The sequence below is a fragment of the Coregonus clupeaformis genome, chromosome 37 (assembly GCF_020615455.1).
Source record: "Coregonus clupeaformis isolate EN_2021a chromosome 37, ASM2061545v1, whole genome shotgun sequence".
Taxonomy (NCBI): Eukaryota; Metazoa; Chordata; class Actinopteri; order Salmoniformes; family Salmonidae; genus Coregonus; species Coregonus clupeaformis.
In genome coordinates this window covers 16,119,777-16,142,103 of record NC_059228.1, presented here as the reverse complement: position 1 = coordinate 16,142,103, position 22,327 = coordinate 16,119,777, and the positions used below count along the sequence as shown (strand labels likewise).

The window sequence follows — 22,327 nt, the reverse complement described above, 5'->3', positions numbered from 1 at the left end:
TTTCTATATCACTAATACATTTATTGCTTTCCTTATATGAACTGTAACTCAGTATGTTGCGTTTATATATTTGTTCAGTATAAAAGGCTCAACCGTAAGTCTCTGCCATGTTATGGGGAAATAGGATGCGGAGGAAGGGAGATTTATTTTGAACTCAGCCTAGTGCTTTTGGAATTCACCTTGCTTTCACATAGGGGAGAAATTCTATATGTGATGCATCTCATCAGGCGACATATAGCACAGCATGTCAGAATAGCTGGAAACAGAAGTGCTCTTCAAATAGCATTTATTGCTCAGCACATTCAAGCATGATCAAATCACATTATCAACCATTCACATTATCATTCCTATGCTCATTCTCATCCATTGGGCAGAAGTAAATAGATACAGCAAAATACAGCTTTTGATTTTTACATTCAATATTACAGTACATCTCTTTCACAGGAGTTCATTATCTGTGCCTCATAATTGACAGTCACGAACCATGATACTGTACGTATAAAGCGTCAGAATGATAATGCACGGCCCCATGTCGCAAGGATCTGTACACAATTCCAGGAAGCTGAAAATTGCCCAGTTCTTCCATGGCCTGCATACTCACCATGTCACGATCAGTCGACTGATGAAGCGGACCAAGGCGCAGCGTGATAAGCGTACATTCTTTTTTTTAGTACACACACGAACCAAAACAACAAACAAAACGATACGTGAAGTCCTAGGTTATACACAAAACCTTACGGAACAAGATCCCACACCCTAACATGCCACAAGGCTGCCTAGTATTGTCCCCAATCAGAGACAACGAGCTACAGCTGTCTCTGATTGGGAACCACCCTGGCCAACATAGAAACTTAACGATCTAGAACAAAAACCAATGAAAACTAAACATAGAAAATCCACACCCTGGCTCAACAATTAAGAGTCCCCAGAGCCAGGGCGTGACAGTACCCCCCCCCAAAGGCGCGGACTGCGACCGCGTCACACCAACACAACAGGGTAGGGGCCGGGTGGGCATTCCGCCTCGGAGGCGGATCCGGCTCCGGGCGTGACCACCACTCTCTCTCTACCCCCCGTTGCGCCCCTGGTCTGGTCTGGCCCTGCTGGCCGGAGCTGGACTGGACACCGGTGGAGCGGATTGCTCTGGCTCCGGAGTGGAGCAGCTGACCGGTGCCGGACCAGGCACCGGTGGAACAGGCACGGACCGTGCCGACTGACGACGCGCACCACTAGCTTGGTGCGGGAGCAGGACCGGCCGGTCCGGGCTGACGACGCGCACCACTGGCTTGGTGCGGGGAGCAGGAACAGGCCGGACCGGGCTGGCGACGCGCACCACTGGCTTGGTGCGAGGAGCAGGAACAGGCCGGACCGGGCTGGCGACGCGCACCACTGGCTTGGTGCGGGGAACAGGAACAGGCCGGACCGGGCTGGCGACGCGCACTACTGGCTTGGTGCGGGGAGCAGGAACAGGCCGGACCGGGATGGCGACGCACACCACTGGCTTGGTGCGGGGAGCAGGAACAGGCCGGACCGGGCTGGCGACGCGCACCACTGGCTTGGTGCGGGGAGCAGGAACAGGCCGGACCGGGCTGGCGACGCGCACCACTGGCTTGGTGCGGGGAGCAGGAACAGGCCGGACCGGGCTGGCGACGCCGCACTACTGGCTTGGTGCGGGAGCAGGAACAGGCCGGACCTGGCTGGCGACGCCGCACCACTGGCTTGGTGCGGGAGCAGGAACAGGCTGGACCGGGCTGACGACGCGCACCACGGGCTTGGTGCGGGGAGCAGGAACAGGCCGGACCGGGCTGACGACGCCGCACCACAGGCTTGGTGCGGGGAGCAGGAACAGGCCGGACCGGGCTGGCGACGCGCACCACAGGCTTGGTGCGGGGGACAGGAACAGGTCGGGCCGTACTGGGAACACGCACCACTGGCCTAGTGCGGGAATCAGGAACGGGCCGGACCGGACTTGCTTGGTGCGAGGAGCGGGACTGGGTTTCCTCATTAACCTCCGCTCCCTCTGCTGCCTAACCAGTTCCTCTCGCCGTGCCTCTACACTCTCCTTCTCCCTCGTGACCAAAAGCCCCCGTAACCTGGTGGCCTCCTCTCCTAGTCCGCCGATTCGCCCTGTAGCTGCCTCCAGCAGCGCCGTCGTCCACGCCGTGTGCCCCCCCCAAAACATTTCTTGGGGTTGCCTCTCGCGTGTCCGTCGTCGGCACGGTTGGCGCCGTTCTCCTCTCCTGCCTGGGCATTTACTTTTGCCCATGGCCTTCTGCCCGCGAATATGTCCTCCCATGACCACCATTCGCCCACCTGAGCCATCGCCCTCTTCTCCTCCTGGGCACGCTGCTTGGTCCTCTGGTGGTGGGATCTTCTGTCATGATCGTCGACTGATGAAGCGGACCAAGGCGCAGCGTGATAAGCGTACATTCTTTATTTAGTACACACACGAACCAAAACAACAAATGAAACGATACGTGAAGTCCTAGGTTATACACAAAACCTTACGGAACAAGATCCCACACCCTAACATGCCACAAGGCTGCCTAAGTATGGTCCCCAATCAGAGACAACGAGCTACAGCTGTCTCTGATTGGGAACCACCCTGGCCAACATAGAAACTAAACGATCTAGAACAAAAACCAATGAAAACTAAAGATTGAAAATCCACACCCTGGCTCAACAATTAAGAGTCCCCAGAGCCAGGGCGTGACACACCAGACATGTCACCCATTGAGCGTGTTTGGGATGCTCTGGATCGACGTGTACGACCGCGTGTTCCAGTTCCCGCCAATGTCCAGCAACTTCACACAGCCATTGAAGAGGAGTGGGACAACATTCAGCAGGCCACAATCAACAGCCTGATCAACTCTATGCGAAGGAGATGTGTCACGCTGCATGAGGCAAATGGTGGTCACACCAGATACTGACGGGTTTTCTGATCCATGCCACTAACTTATTTGTTAAGGTATCCATGACCAACCGATGCATATCTATATTCCCAGTCATGTGAAATCCATAGAGTAGGGCCTAATACATTTATTCATATCCTTATATGAACTGTAACTCAGTATGTTGCATTTATATTGTTGTTCAGTATAAAAGGCTCAACCGTGAGTCTCTGCCATGTTATGGGGAAATAGGATGCGGGGGAAGGGGAGATTTATTTATTTTGAACTCAGCCTAGTGCTGTTGGAATTCACCTAGCTTCTACATAGGGGAGACATTCTATATGTGATGCATTTTATCAGGCGAAATACAGCACAGCATGTCAGAATAGCTGGAAACAGAAGTGCTCTTCAAATAGCATTTATTGCTCAGCACATTCAAGCATGATCAAATCACATTATCAACCATTCACATTATCATTCCTATGCACATTATCATCCATTGGGCAGAAGTAAATAGATACAGCAAAATACAGCTTTTGATTTGTTACATTCAATATTACAGTGCATCTCTCTCACAGGAGTTCATTAACTGTCCCTCATAATTGACAGTCACGAACCATGATACTGTACATATTAAGTGTCAGTTAATTTTTTAAGGTGGAGCAGTGCTCATATTGCTTTAAAGGCTTGCACTAACCATGCAGTTTTACAGAAAACCTCTACTGACCTCTAAATCTAGTCATTCTAAAAAGAGGTTAAGTCCCAAGTTTTAGGTTTAGCTTGCATCTCTGCGATTGGCTCAGCATCTTGTCCTGTTGTCTTCTTCAAAGTTTTGTCATCTTTGCTCTCTCCATCAACTCCTGTAAAGTCGTTCTCGTCTATTTTAAATTGCGCCTGTTCTGTTATCTTCCCATCAACTGTTTTCTCTTTCAAACCTATACATCTGATACATCCTGTTCTTTCACTGGAGATGTCTTTGTAATAGATATCTCCACATGTTCAGGTTTTAACTCAGAGGACTTGGTCTCACGTTCTCTGTCTTTGGGGTTTCATCTTTGGGATCTGTAACCTTCTCAGGCTCTTTGGCCATACTTTCCTCTGGTTTCTCCTGAGTTGTGTTGCTCTCTGGCGCCTCCCCTGTGTGAATCCATGCTCTCTGCAACTGCAGACACCTGTTTCTCTGGTGGTGTGATTGTCTTAGCTTTGTCACCACTGCTGATCTTTTCACTCTCTTCTGTAGGGGTGGTCGTTGATTCTGGGGTGAGGCTTGAGTCTGGTTTAGGGGTGGTCGTTGATTCTGGGGTGAGGCTTGAGTCTGGTTTAGGGGTGGTTGTTGATTCTGGGGTGAGAGTTGAGTCTGGTTTAGGGGTGGTTGTTGATTCTGGGGTGAGGGTTGAGTCTGGTTTAGGGGAGGTTGTTGATTCTGGGGTGAGGGTTGAGTCTTGTTTAGGGGAGGTTGTTGATTCTGGGGTGAGGGTTGAGTCTGGTTTAGGGGTGGTCGTTGATTCTGGGGTGAGGGTTAAGTCTGGGTTAGGGGTGGTCGTTGAATCTGGGGTGAGAGTTGAGTCTGGTTTATGGGTGGTTGTTGATTCTGGGGTGACAGTGGGGTCTGGTTTAGGGGATGTTCCTTCTTTAGGGGTGACAGTGGGGTCTGGTTTAGGGGATGTTTCTTCTTTAGGGGTGACAGTGGAGTCTGGTTTATGGGATGTTTCTTCTTTAGGGTAGACAGAGGGGTCTGGTTTAGGGTATGTCTCCTCTTTAGGGGTGACAGTGGGGGTCTGGTTTAGGGGTTGTTTCTTCTTTAGGGGTGACAGTGGGGTCTGGTTTAGGGGATGCCTCCTCTTTAGGGGTGACAGTGGGGTCTGGTTTATGGGATGTTTCTTCTTTAGGGGTGACAGTGGGGTCTGGTTTAGGGGATGTTTCTTCTTCAGGGGTGACAGTGGGGTCTGGTATAGAAGATATTTCATCTTTAGGGGCAACATTGGGGTCTGGTTTAGAGGATATTTCATCTTTAGGAGTGACAGTTGGGTCTGGTTTAGAGGATATTTGTTCTTTAGGGGTGACAGTGGGGTCTGGTTTAGGGGAAGTCTCCTCTTTAGGGGTGACAGTGGGGTCTGGTTTAGGGGATGTTTGTTCTTTAGGGGTGATAGTGGGGTCTGGTTTATGGGAGATCTCCTCTTTAGGGGTGACAGTGGGGTCAGGTTTAGGGGATGTTTCTTCTTTAGGGGTGACAGTGGGGTCTGGTTTAGGGGATGTCTCCTCTTTAGGGGTGACAGTGGGGTCTGGTTTAGGGGATGTCTCCTCTTTAGGGGTGACAGTGGGGTCTTGTTTAGAGGATATTTCTTCTTTAGGGGTGACAGTGGGGTCTGGTTTTGGGGATGTTTCTTCTTTAGGGGTGACAGTGGGGTCTGGTTTAGGGGATGTTTCCTCTTTAGGGGTGACAGTGGGGTCTGGTTTAGGGGATGTTTCCTCTTTAGGGGTGACAGTGGGGTCTAGTTTCGGGGAAGTTTCTTCTTCAGGGGTGACAGTGGGGTCTGGTATAGAAGATATTTCATCTTTAGGGGCAACATTGGGGTCTGGTTTAGAGGATATTTCATCTTTAGGAGTGACAGTGGGGTCTGGTTTAGGGGATGTTTCCTCTTTAGGGGTGACAGTTGGGTCTGGTTTAGGGGAGATCTCCTCTTTAGGGGTGACAGTGGGGTCAGGTTTAGGGGACGTTTCCTCTTTAGGGGTGACAGTTGGGTCTGGTTTAGAGGATATTTGTTCTTTAGGGGTGACAGTAGGGTCTGGTTTAGGGGATATTTGTTCTTTAGGGGTGATAGTGGGGTCTGGTTTATGGGATGTTTCTTCTTTAGGGGTGACAGTGGGGTCAGGTTTAGGGGATGTTTCTTCTTTAGGGGTGACAGTGGGGTCTGGTTTAGAAAATATTTCTTCTTTAGGGGTGACAGTGGGGTCTAGTTTCGGGGGAAGTTTCTTCTTCAGTGGTGACAGTGGGGTCTGGTATAGAAGATATTTCATCTTTAGGGGCAACATTGGGGTCTGGTTTAGAGGATATTTCTTCTTTAGGGGTGACAGTGGGGTCTGGTTTTGGGGATGTCTCCTTTTTAGGGGTGAAAGTGGGGTCTGGTTTAGGGGATGTTTCTTCTTTAGGGGTTACAGTGGGGTCTGGTTTAGGGGATGTATCCTTTTTAGGTGTGAAAGTGGGATCTGGTTTAGGGGATGTTTCTTCTTTAGGGGTTACAGTGGGGTCTGGTTTTAGGGATGTCTCCTCTTTAGGGGTGACAGTGGGGTCTGGTTTAGCGGATGTTTGTTCTTTAGGGGTGACAGTGGGGTCTAGTTTCGGGGAAGTTTCTTCTTCAGTGGTGACAGTGGGGTCTGGTATAGAAGATATTTCATCTTTAGGGGCAACATTGGGGTCTGGTTTAGAGGATATTTCTTCTTTAGGGGTGACAGTGGGGTCTGGTTTTGGGGATGTCTCCTTTTTAGGGGTGAAAGTGGGGTCTGGTTTAGGGGATGTTTCTTCTTTAGGGGTTACAGTGGGGTCTGGTTTAGGGGATGTCTCCTCTTTAGGGGTGACAGAGGGGTCTTGTTTAGAGGATATTTCTTCTTTAAGGGTGACAGTGGGGTCTGGTTTTGGGGATGTCTCCTCTTTAGGGGTGACAGTGGGATCTGGTTTAGGGGATGTTTCTTCTTTAGGGGTGACAGTGGGGTCTGGTGTTGGGGATGTCTCCTTGTTAGGGGTTACAGTGGGGTCTGGTTTAGGGGATGTTCCTTCTTTAGGGGTGACAGTGGGGTCTGGTTTAGGGGATGTTTCTTCTTTAGGGGTGACAGTGGCATCTTGTTTAGGGGATGTTTCTTCTTTATGGGTGAAAGTGGGGTCTGGTTTAGGGGATGTTTTTTCTTTAGGGGTGACAGTGGGATCTGGTTTAGGGGATGTTTCTTCTTTTGGGGTGACGGTTTTGTCTGGTTTAGGGGATGTCTCAGATTTTTTCACTTTTTCCTCAGCTGTTGAGACATCTTTTGTGAACTTTTCACTGCCATTCGATTCATTCAGCTCAACCTTTTTTACACTATCATCCTTGTTGCCCACGTTTGGCTCTTTCGGACCCACCTCCTTTTCAGGATTCTTTGGCACAGGCTCTTCCTTACACTCACTTGTTGTGCTGGGAATTCCGTCTGGAATTTTACTTCCTACTGTTGTGTCATCCTGTGTCGTTTTTACACCAGAATCATCTGGTGACTTCACCTGCTCCACTGCCGCTTTGGTTGAACTGCTCTTCAGCTCTGCAGCGATATCAGGGGATTCCATGCCCTTCTCTGTGGTCTCAGGGAGATCCTCTTCTTGTGTTCTCACATCGCACTCTGCCTCTTGTGTTGTCACAGCACTCTCTACCTCTTGAGGTTGGTCTGACTCTCTGTGCTCCTTCTGATCACGTTTCTGCTCCAGTGTTGGGGCACTCTGCTCTGTCATATCTACCTCTTTTCTCTCTTTGATGGGACTTTCTTTTGGGCTATCCTGCTGTTGCTCTGTTGAGGCACTCTCCTCTTTCAGATCTATCTCTTTTTTCTCTTTTAAATGACTTCCTTTTTTTCTCTCCTCTGACACCTTTTTGGATTCTTTGGAGATGTCCTCCATGGGGACCTGTGGTTCACCCTTTATTGAACTTCCTGTTTTGGGTTCTGTTGAGCTGTCACCGTTCATGGGAACCTCTGGTTTGGACTCGTCATGTTTTGGGGCGTCATCTTTTTCTAATGTCTCCTTTTTCTTGGTGTCTAGCTCCTCGGTTGTGTCCAGTTTTTCCTTCTCTCCCTTAAGGGTGGCCTCAGCTGATTTGACTTCACTTGGTGTTTTTTCACCTCTGTCAATGTCCTCTGTCTTTTTACTTCATCTGGCTCATCCCCCTTTTCCTCCTCTCTTTCGTCATCTCCTTCCTCTCCATCTTCTCCCTCGCTAGGGTTAACTCCATCTCCATTCATCGCTACCTCTGCTGATGTTTCCATCTGCTGTCTCTTAGACTCTTCCTCCTGTTCACCCCTTTTCCTCTGGGGCGTCCACTTCAAGATCCACTTTACTTCCATCTTTCTCTTTCTCTTCATCCTCCTCTTCCCCACTCCTCCTATCAGCTTTATCACGCTCTTCTCCCTGCTTCTGTCTCAGCTCCTCTCCCTGTCCCCGACCGTCTCCTCGGAGCCTGTCTCCTCGGAGCCTGTCTCCTCGATCTCTGACATCTCCACCTCTCTGGTGGTCTCAGTTATGATCTCCTCTACAAACTTGTACTGGGGCACAGATCTGCGTGTGGGACCTCCCTTCCGGGCCAGGCAAGGCAGGGTGTAGACGGGGGGCTGGTTGTAGATGCAGGGCATGGAGATGTGGGTGTCAGAGATGGTGTACAGACGGGACTCCTCACCCTCCAGGAGTTTCCTATAGGGAGACAGAAAGACCTGTTATTACCGTCATGACTATAATATGGATATGTCCCAATGTGTTAGCCTCGTAAATACCAGACTTATTACCGCTGTGCATATCCATGTGAGCTTGCCAGATCAGGCGGCTTGCGACGCTACCAATGTGTGTGGATGTGTCTGAATATCCATATTATGATTAAAGTGTCATTCTGTGTTGTGATATGGTCTGTGGTCATTTGAGGTTAAATATGAAATCAAACTATTTCAATAAAATGTCCACTGTTTAATTTGATTGGTCTTTCTTCATTGTTCACTATTTACTGTGTTTTGTAGTAATCCCTCACTTCACTATGACACTTTTGCACAGTTTTGCTCTAACCCAGCACTAAGTTTAATCAGATGTGTTAGTGCTGGGCTAGAATAAAATGCACACCCCTTGGTTATCCTCAGAAAAATATCTAGGAACACACTATAAAATATATGGTATTTTCCTCAGTCAATGATATTATATATAGGAGAGATGGAGTTGATGTCTCTTACCTGTAAGAGAGAATCTCCACATCTAAAGCCATTTTGACATTCAGCAGGTCCTGGTACTCTCTCAGGTAGCCAGACATGTCTAGTTTAGCATTGGTCAGCTCATTCTCCAGCTGCCTGATAGTGTCCTGGACAGAAAAGCACACAAATAGAGTCAATAATAGTGTCCACCAGCCACTTTGGTTGGTATGACAACAGGGAGAAATTTAGGGGGGGGGGGGGGGAATAATGTTCTACCCCTTTAGGCCTATATGAGGAAATTATATTCCAATAATGGTATAGTTCACATGGGGCCTATTTTTGTGGCCGACACCCACAACATAGGCCTGAATACAAATATGAATCATAAAAATGCGTATGTTTATTTACAATGATTAGAGGTACAAAATAAACCACAGCCTACCTGGTAATGAATCATTTCCGCATAGTGACGCTCTTCCAACTCGTGTAGTTGTTTTTCCAGGGCCTCTCTCGTTCCATTCCCGCAGTCCAGTTCAATATTTTTTCCCTGCAGGCACCTTCTATTCTCCTGGATCTCCTGCTGGGTCGCCTTCAGCACCTCTCTGTTGCTCTCTGCCGCTTTGGTTAACTTTGCGAACTGGACACGGAAGCCCTCCTCCGCCTGCTGAATGTCGGAGGCAGCGTGACCTTCTAACTGTGCACGGATGTCCCGGAGAGCCGCAGTGATTTCGGGTTTGCCAAAGTCGTGCGCCTTGACCGTTACCTGAGCCTCTTGGATCTTGGCCACCATCTCCGATACCTCGTCCTCATGGTTCTTCTTCAGGAAGTGGATCTCGTCCACTAGAGACTGCGCTTTCTTGTCCAACTCAAGTTTGGCGAGGTATGCATCGTTGGCGTCCTTTTTTCAGCACAAGGATGCCGTTCTCTGCATCCGATCGGTCACGCGCCTCCTGCTCGTACTTGTCTCTCAAGGTGAGGAAATCTTCCTCCAGGTTCTGATGCTCTATCTCGATCTGACGCTTCTGAAGGGTAATGTCATTAACTCGTTTCCTCAGATCCATAAGCTCCGGCTCGTGCTCCTGGGCCAGAGACGCAGGGGACTGTGCCTTCTGTTTGATTTCCTCGATTTCCCTCTCGAGCAATTCATTTTGATGCTCCAAATGACGCACCTTCTCTATGAATCCGGCGAAACGGTCGTTCAGCCCATGGAGCAGTTCTTTCTCATTCATTTTCGTCAACACCCCGGTAAATTGGTTTGAGAAATCAAAAAGCTCTCCGGAACGGATCCGAATTCGTTCTTCAGCGTTGTCGCATATCCTCTGTTCATAGATGCGGTAGTCGACTCAAAGCCAACGGTCCTGGACGCAGAAGGGGATCCAGTCAGTTTGGGTTGATAGCGGGAATACTCAGCTTGAGCTCCCCTATGCGGAGAACCCGAAGGATACTCCATTCTGTGGCTCATATTGTCTCAGTAGACTCAGCCGTGTTGGTGTGCAGGCTAAGCAGCACGGCTCATACCTTTTATACCCCCTCAGTCTGCTCGGGCTGCAGAATAGAACTGTCCATAGTGCTGAAAATGTATAGAATCAGCTGTTGGCTTGACTGTCTGCCAACGCGCACGTCTTAACCTGTCCTCCCTGTCTCTCTCTCTATCTTTCTCTCTCTCTCCCTCATCGTTTTGTCGCAGACAGCAGTTACGCATAGTCACTTTGAAACTTCGGCAGTCAACAATGTCACCTCAAAATTATAAGTCATATGTTTTCAATAAATTGTCCGGTGTTCAGACTATTGTTTTATCCAAGGGGCTTTCCTTGTTTTGATGATTTTCTTGATATTATCGAAAGGGGCTGCAAAATCTGGTTTGGCTGAATGTGCTTGCCTTGTAATAGAACTGTATATTACTGTATACAAGAGACTGTAATGCAAGTGTATAATAGTAATTAAGAATGACCCTAAGCCTAGACATAACTGCTCCCATTTCTCAGTCAAGCAGCACTTTTAAAGGGCATTCCAGCCACTTTTCAACCTCACAGTCATCATCTCCAGCACCAAACCTGTGAAAATGAGCTTGAAAAGGGGTGGAGTTGCCCTGTAATCTTGCACCTTTTTACTAATGTCTACATGAGGAAAATGCATGGGTCTGCTTGGCTGAAAAGCCAGAAAACAAGCAAATGGCCTGGATGTGTTCCAGTGTTACAGCCTTCATTCACACCCCACTACAAGCAGTATACGGTAGGTTGCTCACAGAAATCAATGATGTATTTGAATGAATCATATGAATATGATATCAGAATATGATATTTACACTCTTGATCAGACATGAAAACCTCTATGGAGAGAGTATTAAATAGAAAACAAAGCAATGTTTCAGCAAACATATTTTTTTATTGTAAAATTGTGTATCATCACAAAAATAAGCACTAAATTAACTCCATGTCACTTGATAGATGTATGTTAGAATAGGATACTCAGTGATTCACATATTTTAACACATTTCATAGGCAACATGTTTATAATTTCGGGGCATTGTAATATTTAACTTGTAGCCCCTAACTGCCATAACCCCCTATACCAAAAAGGTGTAGATAAAGTGCTTTTAGACCAGGTGAAAGTCACTCAGTATATGCACTGACTGTACAAAACATTAGGAACACCTTCCTAATATTGAGTTGCACTCAATTCGTCGGGGTATCGACTATACAAGGTGTCGAAAGCGTTCCACAGGGATGCTGGCCCATGTTGACTCCAATGTTTCCCACAGTTGTGTCAAGATGGCTGGATGTCCTTTGGGTGGTGGACCATTCTTGATACACAAGGGAAACTGTTGAGCGTGAAAAACCCATCAGCGTTGCAGTTCTTGACAAACTCAAACTGGTGCGCCTGATACGAACTACCATACCCCTTTCAAAGGCACTTAAATGTTTTGTCTTGCCCATTCACCCTCTGAATGGCACACATACACAATCCATGTCTCAATTGTCTCAAAGCTTAAAAATCCTTCTTTAACCTGTCTCCTCCCCTTCATTTACACTGTTTGAAGTGGATTTAACAAGTGACATCAATAGGGGATCATATCTTTCACCTGGATTCACCTGGTCATTCTATGTCATGGAAAGAGAAGGTGTTCTTAATGTTTTGTGCACTCAGTGTATATACACTGAACAAAAATATAAATGCAACATGCAACAATTTCTAACATTTTACTGAGTTACAGTTCATAGAGTCAATTTAAATAAATTACTTAGGCCCTAATCTATGGATTTCACAGGACTGGGAATAGAGATATGCATCTGTTGGTCACAGATACCTTAAAAGAAAAGTAGGGGCGTGGATCGGACCACCATTTGCCTCATGCAGCGTGACACATCTCCTTCTCAAAGAGTTGATCAGCCTGTTGATTGTTGCCTGTTGAATTTTGTCCCACTCCTCTTCAATGGTTGTGCGACGTTAATGGATATTGGTGGGAACAGGAACACGCTTTCGTACACGTCGATCCAGAGCATCCCAACCATGCTCAATGTGTGACATGTCTGGTGAGTATGCAGGCCATGGAACAACTGGGAAATGTTCAGCTTCCAGGAATTGTGTACAGATCCTTGCAACATGGGGCCGTGCATTATCATGCTGAAACATGAGGTGATGAATGGCACGACAATGGGCCTCAGGATGTCATCACGGTATCTCTGTGCATTCAAATTGCCATCAATAAAATGCAATTGTGTTTGTTGTCGTCCGTAGCTTATGCCTGCCCATACCATAACCCCACCGCCACCATGGGGCACTTTGTTCACACCGTTGACATCAGCAAACCACTCGCCCACACAACACCATAAACGCTGTTTGCCATCTGCGTGGTACAGTTGAAACCGGGATTCATCAGTGAAGAGCACACTTCTCTAGCGTGCCAGTGGCCATCGAAGGTGAGCATTTGCCCACTGAAGTCAGTTACGACGCCGAACTGCAGTCAGGTCAAGACCCTGGTGAGGACGACAAGCATGCAGATGAGCTTCCCTGAGACTCTTTCTGACAGTTTGTGCAGAAATTATTAGGTTGTGGAAACCCACAGTTTGGGTGGCTGGTCTCCGAAACCGGATGTGGAGGTCCTGGGCTGGCGTGTTTACATGTGGTCTGCGGTTGTGAGGCCGGTTGGACGTACTGCCAAATTCTCTAAAACGATGTTGGAGGCAGCTTATGGTAGAGAAATGAACATTAAATTATCTGGCAACAGCTCTGGTGGACATTCCTGCAGTCAGCATGCCAATTGCACGCTCCCTCAAAAGTTGATACATATGTGGCATTGTATTGTGTGAGCTCAACTGTGAATGGTCCTCGCTCACCAAAAGAAAGTGTCAAGTGAAGCCAGTTTGGATTTGGCTTCACTCCAATCACATCACATCGAGAGCAATACGTAATTGACAGAAACAACTTGAATTATTTCATCTCTGTTGTGTTATTGTGGCTGACTTGCTTGCTTGCTAGCTAAAATTGACACTTTCCTAAATTAGTCATGAATGGAGATAGGGATTTGGATTTGTGGTTTTACTTAATTCTTGTGCTGGCCAATGATTATAACGGCGATTCTGATCTAACCATAAAATCATACATTGTTGTGCCCGAGGCCTGAGAGGATGGAAGTTCATTTTGTAGCTAGATGTAGAAGGTTAATGTTAACTAGCTAATTTTGCCCATGAAAGGAAGTTAGGCTAGCGAGCAAGCATTTTAGCCAGGTAGACATTTCTCTACAAGTAGGTTGAGTCAACATGTTTTTTCTACTTGCATGAACACATGCACACACACACACACACACACACACACACACACACACACACACACACACACACACACACAAACACATACACACACGCACAAACTCGGAATCATGGACAGCCACATCATATTTAGCTAACGTTGATTGGACTAAATAGTTTTTGTTATCTTTTTGTTGTATTAGACTAAGCATAGGTGAATTGATGATGTTGAAATGTTTATGTTGAAATGGTGCTGGAATAGTGGAGGAAGCAACTGTTTTCTTTGCAACTTGCGATAAATCTCAGTGGCTCTAAATCAATAGTTGTTTAGTAGTCCGAAAATGTCGGAAACATTAACTTGCTGGACCATGCTGTAGGTCATGTAACTAACTGTTTGTTACATGCAATATGCTTTGAGGACTTCACTGGACAGAGGTTGCTCTCCGGTTTTGTGATGAAACAAAGGTGTTGTTGAATTTATTCTGCCACTGTCTTCTTATTGTCTCGGCCTTAGGCCTATATATCACGGTGGCAAGGCATATTAACTAACAGGTTATAGAGCAAACAATGCAATTATCACGACAGATAGGTTGTAATATGGCTTTTTTTTCTGGCTTGGCTTCCCCGGTGATTTTACCCATGCACCGCTACTGTTTATACAGTCTATGGCTCGAGGTGATTTGAACTATTTGATTGGCCAGTGGTAGGCCTATAGGTGCACTTGATTTGCTCTCTGGGCCTGCCGGGTAGGTGGAGTTCTACCTTCAGACACATGAAACGGTTAAAAAATGGGAACACTTTGTCTTACCGGCGCTAGGGCTGCTGAATCAAGTGCACCTAACGCCAACAGCAAAAAAAAATCGTTGGGTTTTTTACAGACATGTTTGGTGATGTTTGCTGCTTCTTTTGTCTTCCTCTGTCTTCCTCCGTCTTCCTCAGTCTTCCTCCGTCTCCCACTGCCTTCGTCTGCCATCCTCGGTCTTCCTCCGTCTTCATCTGTCTTCCTCTGTCATTCTCTACTTTCCTCTGTTTTCCTATCTCACTAGTCAGCATAGCAGGTTTTAATGTTACCTCATCAGCATAGCAGGTATTTATATGGTAGTGCTTATAATGTTACCTCGTCAGGATAGCGTCACGTCTCTCTTCCTCTTTACCATTAGCAAGCGGGCAGAATGTCATTCACCTATTAACTTCAGCCAATGAGCATGGCACACTAAGGCATTTCCACCATGCTTGCTGATTAACCTATGGGTTCACTCGTGCAATAATCCCTTCCCTTTCTGTCAACCAATGGGCATAAATCTAGGAGAGTATTTACAGTGCCAGTCAACAGTTTGGACACACCTACTCATTCTGGGGTTTTTCTTTATTGTATCTCATGAGGACTGCCATAGGAAAGGAAGACCCAGAGTTACCTCTGCTGCAGAGGATATGTTCATTAGAGTTAACTGCACCTCAGATTGCAGCCCAAATAAATGCTTCACAGAGTTCAAGTAACAGACACATCTCAACATCAACTGTTCAGAGGAGACTGCATGAATCAGGCCTTCATGGGCGAATTGCTGCAAAGAAACCACTACTAAAGGACACCAATAAGAAGAAGAAGATACTTGCTTGGGCCAAGAAACACGAGCAATGGACATTAGACCGGTGGAAATCTGTCCTTTGGTCTGATGAGTCCAAATTTGAGATCTTTGGTTCCAACCGCCGTGTCTTTGTGAGACGCAGAGTAGGTGAATGGATGATTTCTGCATGTGTGATTCCCACCGGGAAGTATGGAGGAGGAGGTGTGATGGTGTGGGAGTGCTTTGCTTGTGACACTGTCAGTGATTAATTTAGAATTCAAGACACACTTAACCAGTATGGCTACCACAGCATTCTGCAGCGATACGCTATCCCATCTGTTTTGCGCTTAGTGGGACTATAATTTGTTTTTCAACAGGACAATGACCCAAAACACACCTCCAGGCTGTGTAAGGGCTATTTGATCAAGAAGGAGAGTGATGGAGTGCTGCATCAGATGACCTGGCCTCCACAATCACACAACCTAAACCCAATTGAGATGGTTTGGTATGAGTAAAAGTAGCCAACAAGTGCTCAGCATATGTGGGAACTCCTTCAAGACTGTTGGAAAAGCATTCCTCATGAAGCTGGTTGAGAGAATGCCAAGTGTGTGCAAAGCTGTCATCAAGGCACTACTTTGAAGAATCTCAAATATAAAATATATTTTGATTTGTTCAACACTTTTGGTTACTACATGATTCCATATGTGTTATATCATAGTTTTGATGTCTTCACTATCATTGTACAATGTAGAAAATAGTAAAAATAAAGAAAAACCCTTGAATGAGTAGGTGTGTCCAAACTTTTGATTGATACTATATATGTCAACTCACCCCTTGTGTCTCACTTCATGTTTTGCAGCAAAAGTCTTCCAAAGACCTTCCACCTCCCCACCAGCATGTAACCTGAACACTCGTCATCGGATCCCTCTTCTCCAAGCTGGGGGGGTTTCGATAGGGCAACCTGTCATCAGCATCTGGCTCTGACGAGCATTCCTCTGAGACGAGGCCTACACCAAACTATTCAATAAAATTCCATATGGTATTCTGCGTCTGTTGTCATTCAGTTAAGCCTGTACTCAATTTAAATCTAATAACAATTATTTTTGTCCCACCCTGAATCAAATAAAATCTCTGGGGGTAAAAGGTAGTGATTTAGCTCTTACTGAGATAGAGGCTGACATGCTTTCGAATTTCAAGTAAAAAGTGAATCTCACTCATACAGTAAATACAATTTATTTATTCCAGCCCTTCATGTTTACCACATCTCCAATAAATCTCAAATAAATCACAATGGGTTTGGAGTAAGCATGGGTTAAGCATGAGTCATCATGGGTTAGCATGAGTTAGCATGGGTTGTCGTTAACGTTTGATGGCCAGGGTGAGTCCATCGCCCACAGTGAGCATGCTCAGATCGATCCTCTGGTCTGTGTGGAGTTTCTTGTTGAGCTTGTCCAGAGCCTGGGAGATCAGGTCATCAGGAGCAGGGTTCACCACTTTACCACTCCACAGTACCTGGGGGGAGAAGGTGGGGGGGGTTCAGATAGACAGGTCAAGGAAGGGTAATCAGATAGACAGATTAGAGGAGTGAGGTGAAGGGGGGAGACAGGTGAGGAGAGAGGCTCAGACTGAGGTGATAGGTTGCCATCTTTCTCTGTGTTTTCTATTTAAGCCTATCTTTTCATGCATCTTTACCTCAGTTAGCTAAGTAGATCAAATCGATTGCATGCTGGCATTATTCAAATCATATTCAAAATCACAATTCCTCGCTTGTAGGAATTAAAGTTTGGGCATAGGCTACTCACATTATCGATGGCAATGATGCCCCCTTGTCTCACAAGCTCAAGAGACTTCTCGTAATATCTGTCATAGTTCCGTTTATCCGCATCGATGAACACAAAGTCATAGGTGCCAGCTTCCCCAGCAGCTATCAACTCATCTAGGACAAAAGAAAGATCACATTGAAAATGATTGACCCATTTCACAATGGAATCGTGTTTGGGTTCTTTAAAGTCAGTCACCTACCCAGTGTTTTTATACACATTTGAAGACGGACATTAATTTTATCCTCGACTCCGGCCTAGAAAAGAGAAAGGATGACAAGGGTGGTTAGTTGCATGTCTTTCATTGTCTAGGCATCTTTACTGTTATGTCCATTGAGATGTTTCTTTAAATTACATTTTGATTTGATTTCGAGTTTAGATGGTTTGAAGCAGACGATACCAAGCATTTTCTGTCACAATGGTTGACCTGTGTTGTGTACAGTAGTATTTCTACTGTTGGGGTTTGGAGGGGGGTATTAAGTTCATTGTAGGGATTCTCTGCTGCTTGGCTTTGCACCTTTAGTAGACATTTTATTCTGAGCAGACGGCCTCACTACTCCACCCACAGCACTTTGTGAAGTCTGACTGACAGATGTTAGATACTGAATATGCTGTATGGAAGCTTTTGGGAAGACAATCAATGTTTCTGAATTCCAAGGGGTTGAATGGGTTGAGATGTTGTATTGGGGTTGAATACTGGATGAACAGATCTAATTCCTGTCTAGAGGAATGCTGGAGGAAGTAAACTAGCTGAATGGCAAGCGGAATGTTGATCTGACCTCTTTAAAGAAAGGTTTAGCGATGTCCACGTATTCGTTGTCTATTTCACACGCTACCACTTGACCATTCTCTGGTACAACCAAGGCCATGTTCAGGGTGTTGTACCCCGTGTACATCCCTGGAGAGAGGAAAATATGAACATTAGTCTCTTCTCACAGACGCTGAGGGCCATGAGTGTAGCAGGCACGTCTACACTGATATTATAATGAGGGCAGTTCATTCAGAATTAGTGAATGTTGAAAAGATTGGCACAATGAAATATCTTCCAATTAATATAGTAACATTAAATGTTTTCAGGATTAAGCTTGTTTTATCATTACATACCAATTTCAATGGTTTTGCTGGCATTGATCAGTTTGGCCAGATTTGCCATCAGTTGTGCTTGTTCACTAGCAACCAGCATGATGCTCCATGGGTCCTCAAGGGTTTTCTGCAACATTAACATTTTTTTTTTTTTTACATAATCTAATCAAACTATGTCCATACACCATATTGCTGACTGCAGCTTCTCATCACAGTGTATGTATGCTACTGTGCTGACCTCTAGTGGTTATAGTAGCCTATTTAACTCTCAAGATTCTGTAGTAAACCAGTATCTCTCTGTATCTATCTGGTTTGTATGTACAGTACATTCCTGCTTTTCATCCCATAAACACCCTGGTTCTCCCCAGTCTTACCAGTCCAACCCTAACCCTGGCTCTAACCCAGTCCAGTCTTACCAGTCCAACCCTAGCCCTAGTTTCATGTCCTCATCCCGGTTCAACCCTAACCCTAGCCTCAACCACAACCACAACCACAACCCTAACCCTGGCTCTAACCCAGTCCATCCTTACCAGTCTGAGTTTGGTCATGACAGGATGTTCTCTCAATGAGTTGTTCACGACATACTGCAACACTGGGTCGTTCTTCCCTCCACTGTGGCTCTTACCTGGCAGGGCAGATCCTAATCCTGTGCCTGACCAACAAAACTTCAGTTACAAATATAGTTTAGCATGGTAACCCATCTAAAGGTCATTTTGATTGTTTCCCCCAAAGCCATGTTCGGAACCACGGCAAATATTGATTACAGCGGGTTCGTGATTTAGCAAGTTAACCTTTGTCTAGAATTCTTTACTGTTAACATCAGGATAAGAAATTGCAGTGTTTAAGGATGTTAAAAAGGAACATTTTCTCTGAGTCTGTGCCCTTGCTTGGCCTGTAATGAAAAAATTACTTGTCAAAAACAGCTGATTTTGCCAGTTCAGCCAATGAGATGTGCATGCACTTGGATATTCAAATTATCTACCAACTCAGAGTTGATGCAGGCTTGCCTTTGCAGCTTGTAAACCAAGTTGTGTAGAGGCTCAGCTTTGACATGCGTTCTTGTTGGCTAGCCGTCTATCTAAGTTAGCTGCTATTGCTAGCATGCTGGCTAACTGCTTCTTAACAGCCAACTCTTACAAACCACATCATTTGAAAAAGTGACTGGTGAGATAGTTGTTGTACTCCTGGGGCCTCATTTATAAAATTCACACTAAATATCTGCATGCTCATTTCTGAAAAGACTGCGCACATACAAAAATATTGAAATGTATAAACTTGGTGCATGTTTCCCGTTACAAATCAGACCCGTCCTGAAACTGTGTGCGCATTAACAAGCATTAAAACTCCGCATGAAAATGCCCACGACCGTCTGTTCCACCGTTAATAAACTGTGCTCTGGATCTGCGCTCTGGATCGGATGGATTAGAGCAAAATACTTGAAATAGCTTGTCTATTTACTACTGTGAAGTGGGTGCAATTAAACAAGAGATGGGGCAAATGGTATCCGTGTTGTAGGACTATATGCTAGCTACCTGGTGAGTATGAAACCATCACAGAAAAGGTGAGGAATTTATTATGCAATGATCATGGAAATGAAATAAATAATAGCCTAGGAAATAGATGCCTATTTCTAATTATTTTAAAATGCAAAGATAAACTAAATAGATTTTCTCTCTTCTCACTAACAGCAAATGATTGCATCTTGTTATTAACCTGTTTAATGTTATGAACAAGCGTGTCCAGTATATCCCCCATTTGCACAAAATACTAACCTACTTGCCTGTGCATAAGTGTGGTCTAATGTTTGCTGGAAGGTGAGCATATTTTCAAGTCAAGTTCAGTTTTTATAAATCCCAATTTTTGTGTGAAAACTGGTGCACGCATATTTTGGGGTATGTATGCACAGTTTTAAGTGAGGCCCTGAGCCTTAGTCTCCCCTAGTCTCCAGCTTTAAGTGAGGCCCTGAGCCTTAGTCTCCCCTAGTCTCCAGTTTTAAGTGAGGCCCTGAGCCTTAGTCTCCCCTAGTCTCCTGTTTTAATTGAGACCCTGAGCCTAAGTCTCCCCTAGTCTCCAGTTTTAAGTGAGGCCCTGAGCCTTAGTCTCCCCTAGTCTCCAGCTTTAAGTGAGGCCCTGAGCCTTAGTCTCCCCTAGTCTCCAGTTTTAAGTGAGGCCCTGAGCCTAAGTCTCCCCTAGTCTCCTTCTCTCTGACGAAAAATTGATGAGAAAATAAAGCTTCTGGTCATTTGCATAATATGGTCTTTAACAAATCACAGAAAGGCCTGTCTCGGCCAAACAATGTGAGGTCACATCACAAGAAAATCGCTAAAACATTTCTGTTTCAAAAACAAGTTTGAGATAGGGTTTTACTGAGTGGTTTTATGAGTCAACAACATTATTGGGCACGTTAATTTGAGCTTTTAAAATTAGATTTTCATTGGACAGTTACTTTAGAATATGATTACAACATGACAAGCTATTCTACTACCAACAGATCAAATATTATTGCATCTCATATGCACATTGCGTATGTTAGATAATTTGTGACAGCTATAAAACAAAAGTTTACAGTACTTCTAAACAATCAATTATAGTATCAGTTTGGTATGAACCACATCATTCTACAACAAGATATTTACCTGTTAGTGCAAGAACAAGCCATACGCAGAAATACATCTTGATATCTGGAGCCATTTTGGAAGTGTGTCTATTCAGCTATATAGAGAGAACACCAAAGAGAGTGTATTGAGTGAATGTGGGTCTACTATTTATACAGTGGATGGGAAAGTCCACTGGCCTCCTTGTGTGTTTTGAACTACCATGTTAGAGTGAGGGACAATATATCGACCACTCTGTATGCCCATGTTTCACAAGAACACTTTCCTCACAATGTGTTTTCCAGACATTAACCCATGATCCCCATGATGTAACAGTGGAGTTTTCAAGGTGTCAGCCATGGGAACCTGTGTTTGAAACTCACTGTATGCAGTACAGAGGGTCAAATAATAAACACAAATACTAGACCTGCCATGCATTGCCCCCCGGTTGCATAAAATTGGGGTTGAGTATGAGCAACACTGTTCAATCAAACTGCTGTTAAAGAGTTAATTAAAGGGTAAATTCACCCTAAGATAAAAGTTTCTCAGATTATTTAATATCTAAAATCAGCCTTAGTTGAGCTGAATCTATATTACACAATATATATTTTCTGTATACAGTGGGGGAAAAAAGTATTTAGTCAGCCACAAATTGTGCAAGTTCTCCCACTTAAAAAGATGAGAGAGGCCTGTAATTTTCATCATAGTTACACGTCAACTATGACAGACAAATTGAGGAAAAAAAATCCAGAAAATCACATTGTCGGATTTTTTATGAATTTATTTGCAAATTATGGTGGAAAATAAGTATGTGGTCACCTACAAACAAGCAAGATTTTTGAGTCTCACAGACCTGTAACTTCTTCTTTAAGAGGCTCCTCTGTCCTCCACTCGTTACCTGTATTAATGGCACCTGTTTGGACTTGTTATCAGTATAAAAGACACCTGTCCACAACCTCAAACAGTCACACTCCAAACTCCACTATGGCCAAGACCAAAGAGCTGTCAAAGGACACCAGAAACAAAATTGTAGACCTGCACCAGGCTGGGAAGACTGAATCTGCAATAGGTAAGCAGCTTGGTTTGAAGAAATCAACTGTGGGAGCAATTATTAGGAAATGGAAGACATACAAGACCACTGATAATCTCCCTCGATCTGGGGCTCCACGCAAGATCTCACCCCGTGGGGTCAAAATGATCACAAGAACAGTGAGCAAAAATCCCAGAACCACACGGGGGACCTAGTCAATGACCTGCAGAGAGCTGGGACCAAAGTAACAAAGCCTACCATCAGTAACACACTACGCCGCCAGGGACTCAAATCCTGCAGTGCCAGACGTGTCCCCCTGCTTAAGCCAGTACATGTCCAGGCCCGTCTGAAGTTTGCTAGAGTGCATTTGGATGATCCAGAAGAGGATTGGGAGAATGTCATATGGTCAGATGAAACCAAAATAGAACTTTTTGGTAAAAACTCAACTCGTCGTGTTTGGAGGACAAGAATGCTGAGTTGCATCCAAAGAACACCATACCTACTGTGAAGCATGGGGGTGGAAACATCATGCTTTGGGGCTGTGTTTCTGCAAAGGGACCAGGACGACTGATCTGTGTAAAGGAAAGAATGAATGGGGCCATGTATCGTGAGATTTTGAGTGAACCTCCTTCCATCAGCAAGGGCATTGAAGATGAAACGTGGCTGGGTCTTTCAGCATGACAATGATCCCAAAC

General features: G+C 45.4%; 1 protein-coding gene and 1 pseudogene across 1 annotated transcript; both read right to left on the bottom strand.

Moving 5' to 3' along the window:
• Nucleotides 1–8,042: 8,042 nt before the first annotated feature.
• Nucleotides 8,043–14,513, bottom strand: LOC121553238 (annotated as a pseudogene).
• A 1,809-nt stretch (nt 14,514–16,322) lies between these two features.
• LOC121553199 (catechol O-methyltransferase domain-containing protein 1) lies at nt 16,323–20,758 on the bottom strand. The gene is made up of 7 exons (XM_041866201.2): nt 20,645–20,758; nt 18,539–18,660; nt 18,030–18,135; nt 17,705–17,823; nt 17,128–17,182; nt 16,908–17,041; nt 16,323–16,617 (listed from the first exon to the last, which is right to left on the bottom strand). The coding sequence occupies exons 1-7, from the start codon at nt 20,697–20,699 to the stop codon at nt 16,465–16,467; spliced, it is 744 nt and encodes a 247-aa protein (XP_041722135.1). The 5' UTR covers nt 20,700–20,758; the 3' UTR covers nt 16,323–16,464.
• Between the last annotated feature and the right edge of the window lie 1,569 nt (nt 20,759–22,327).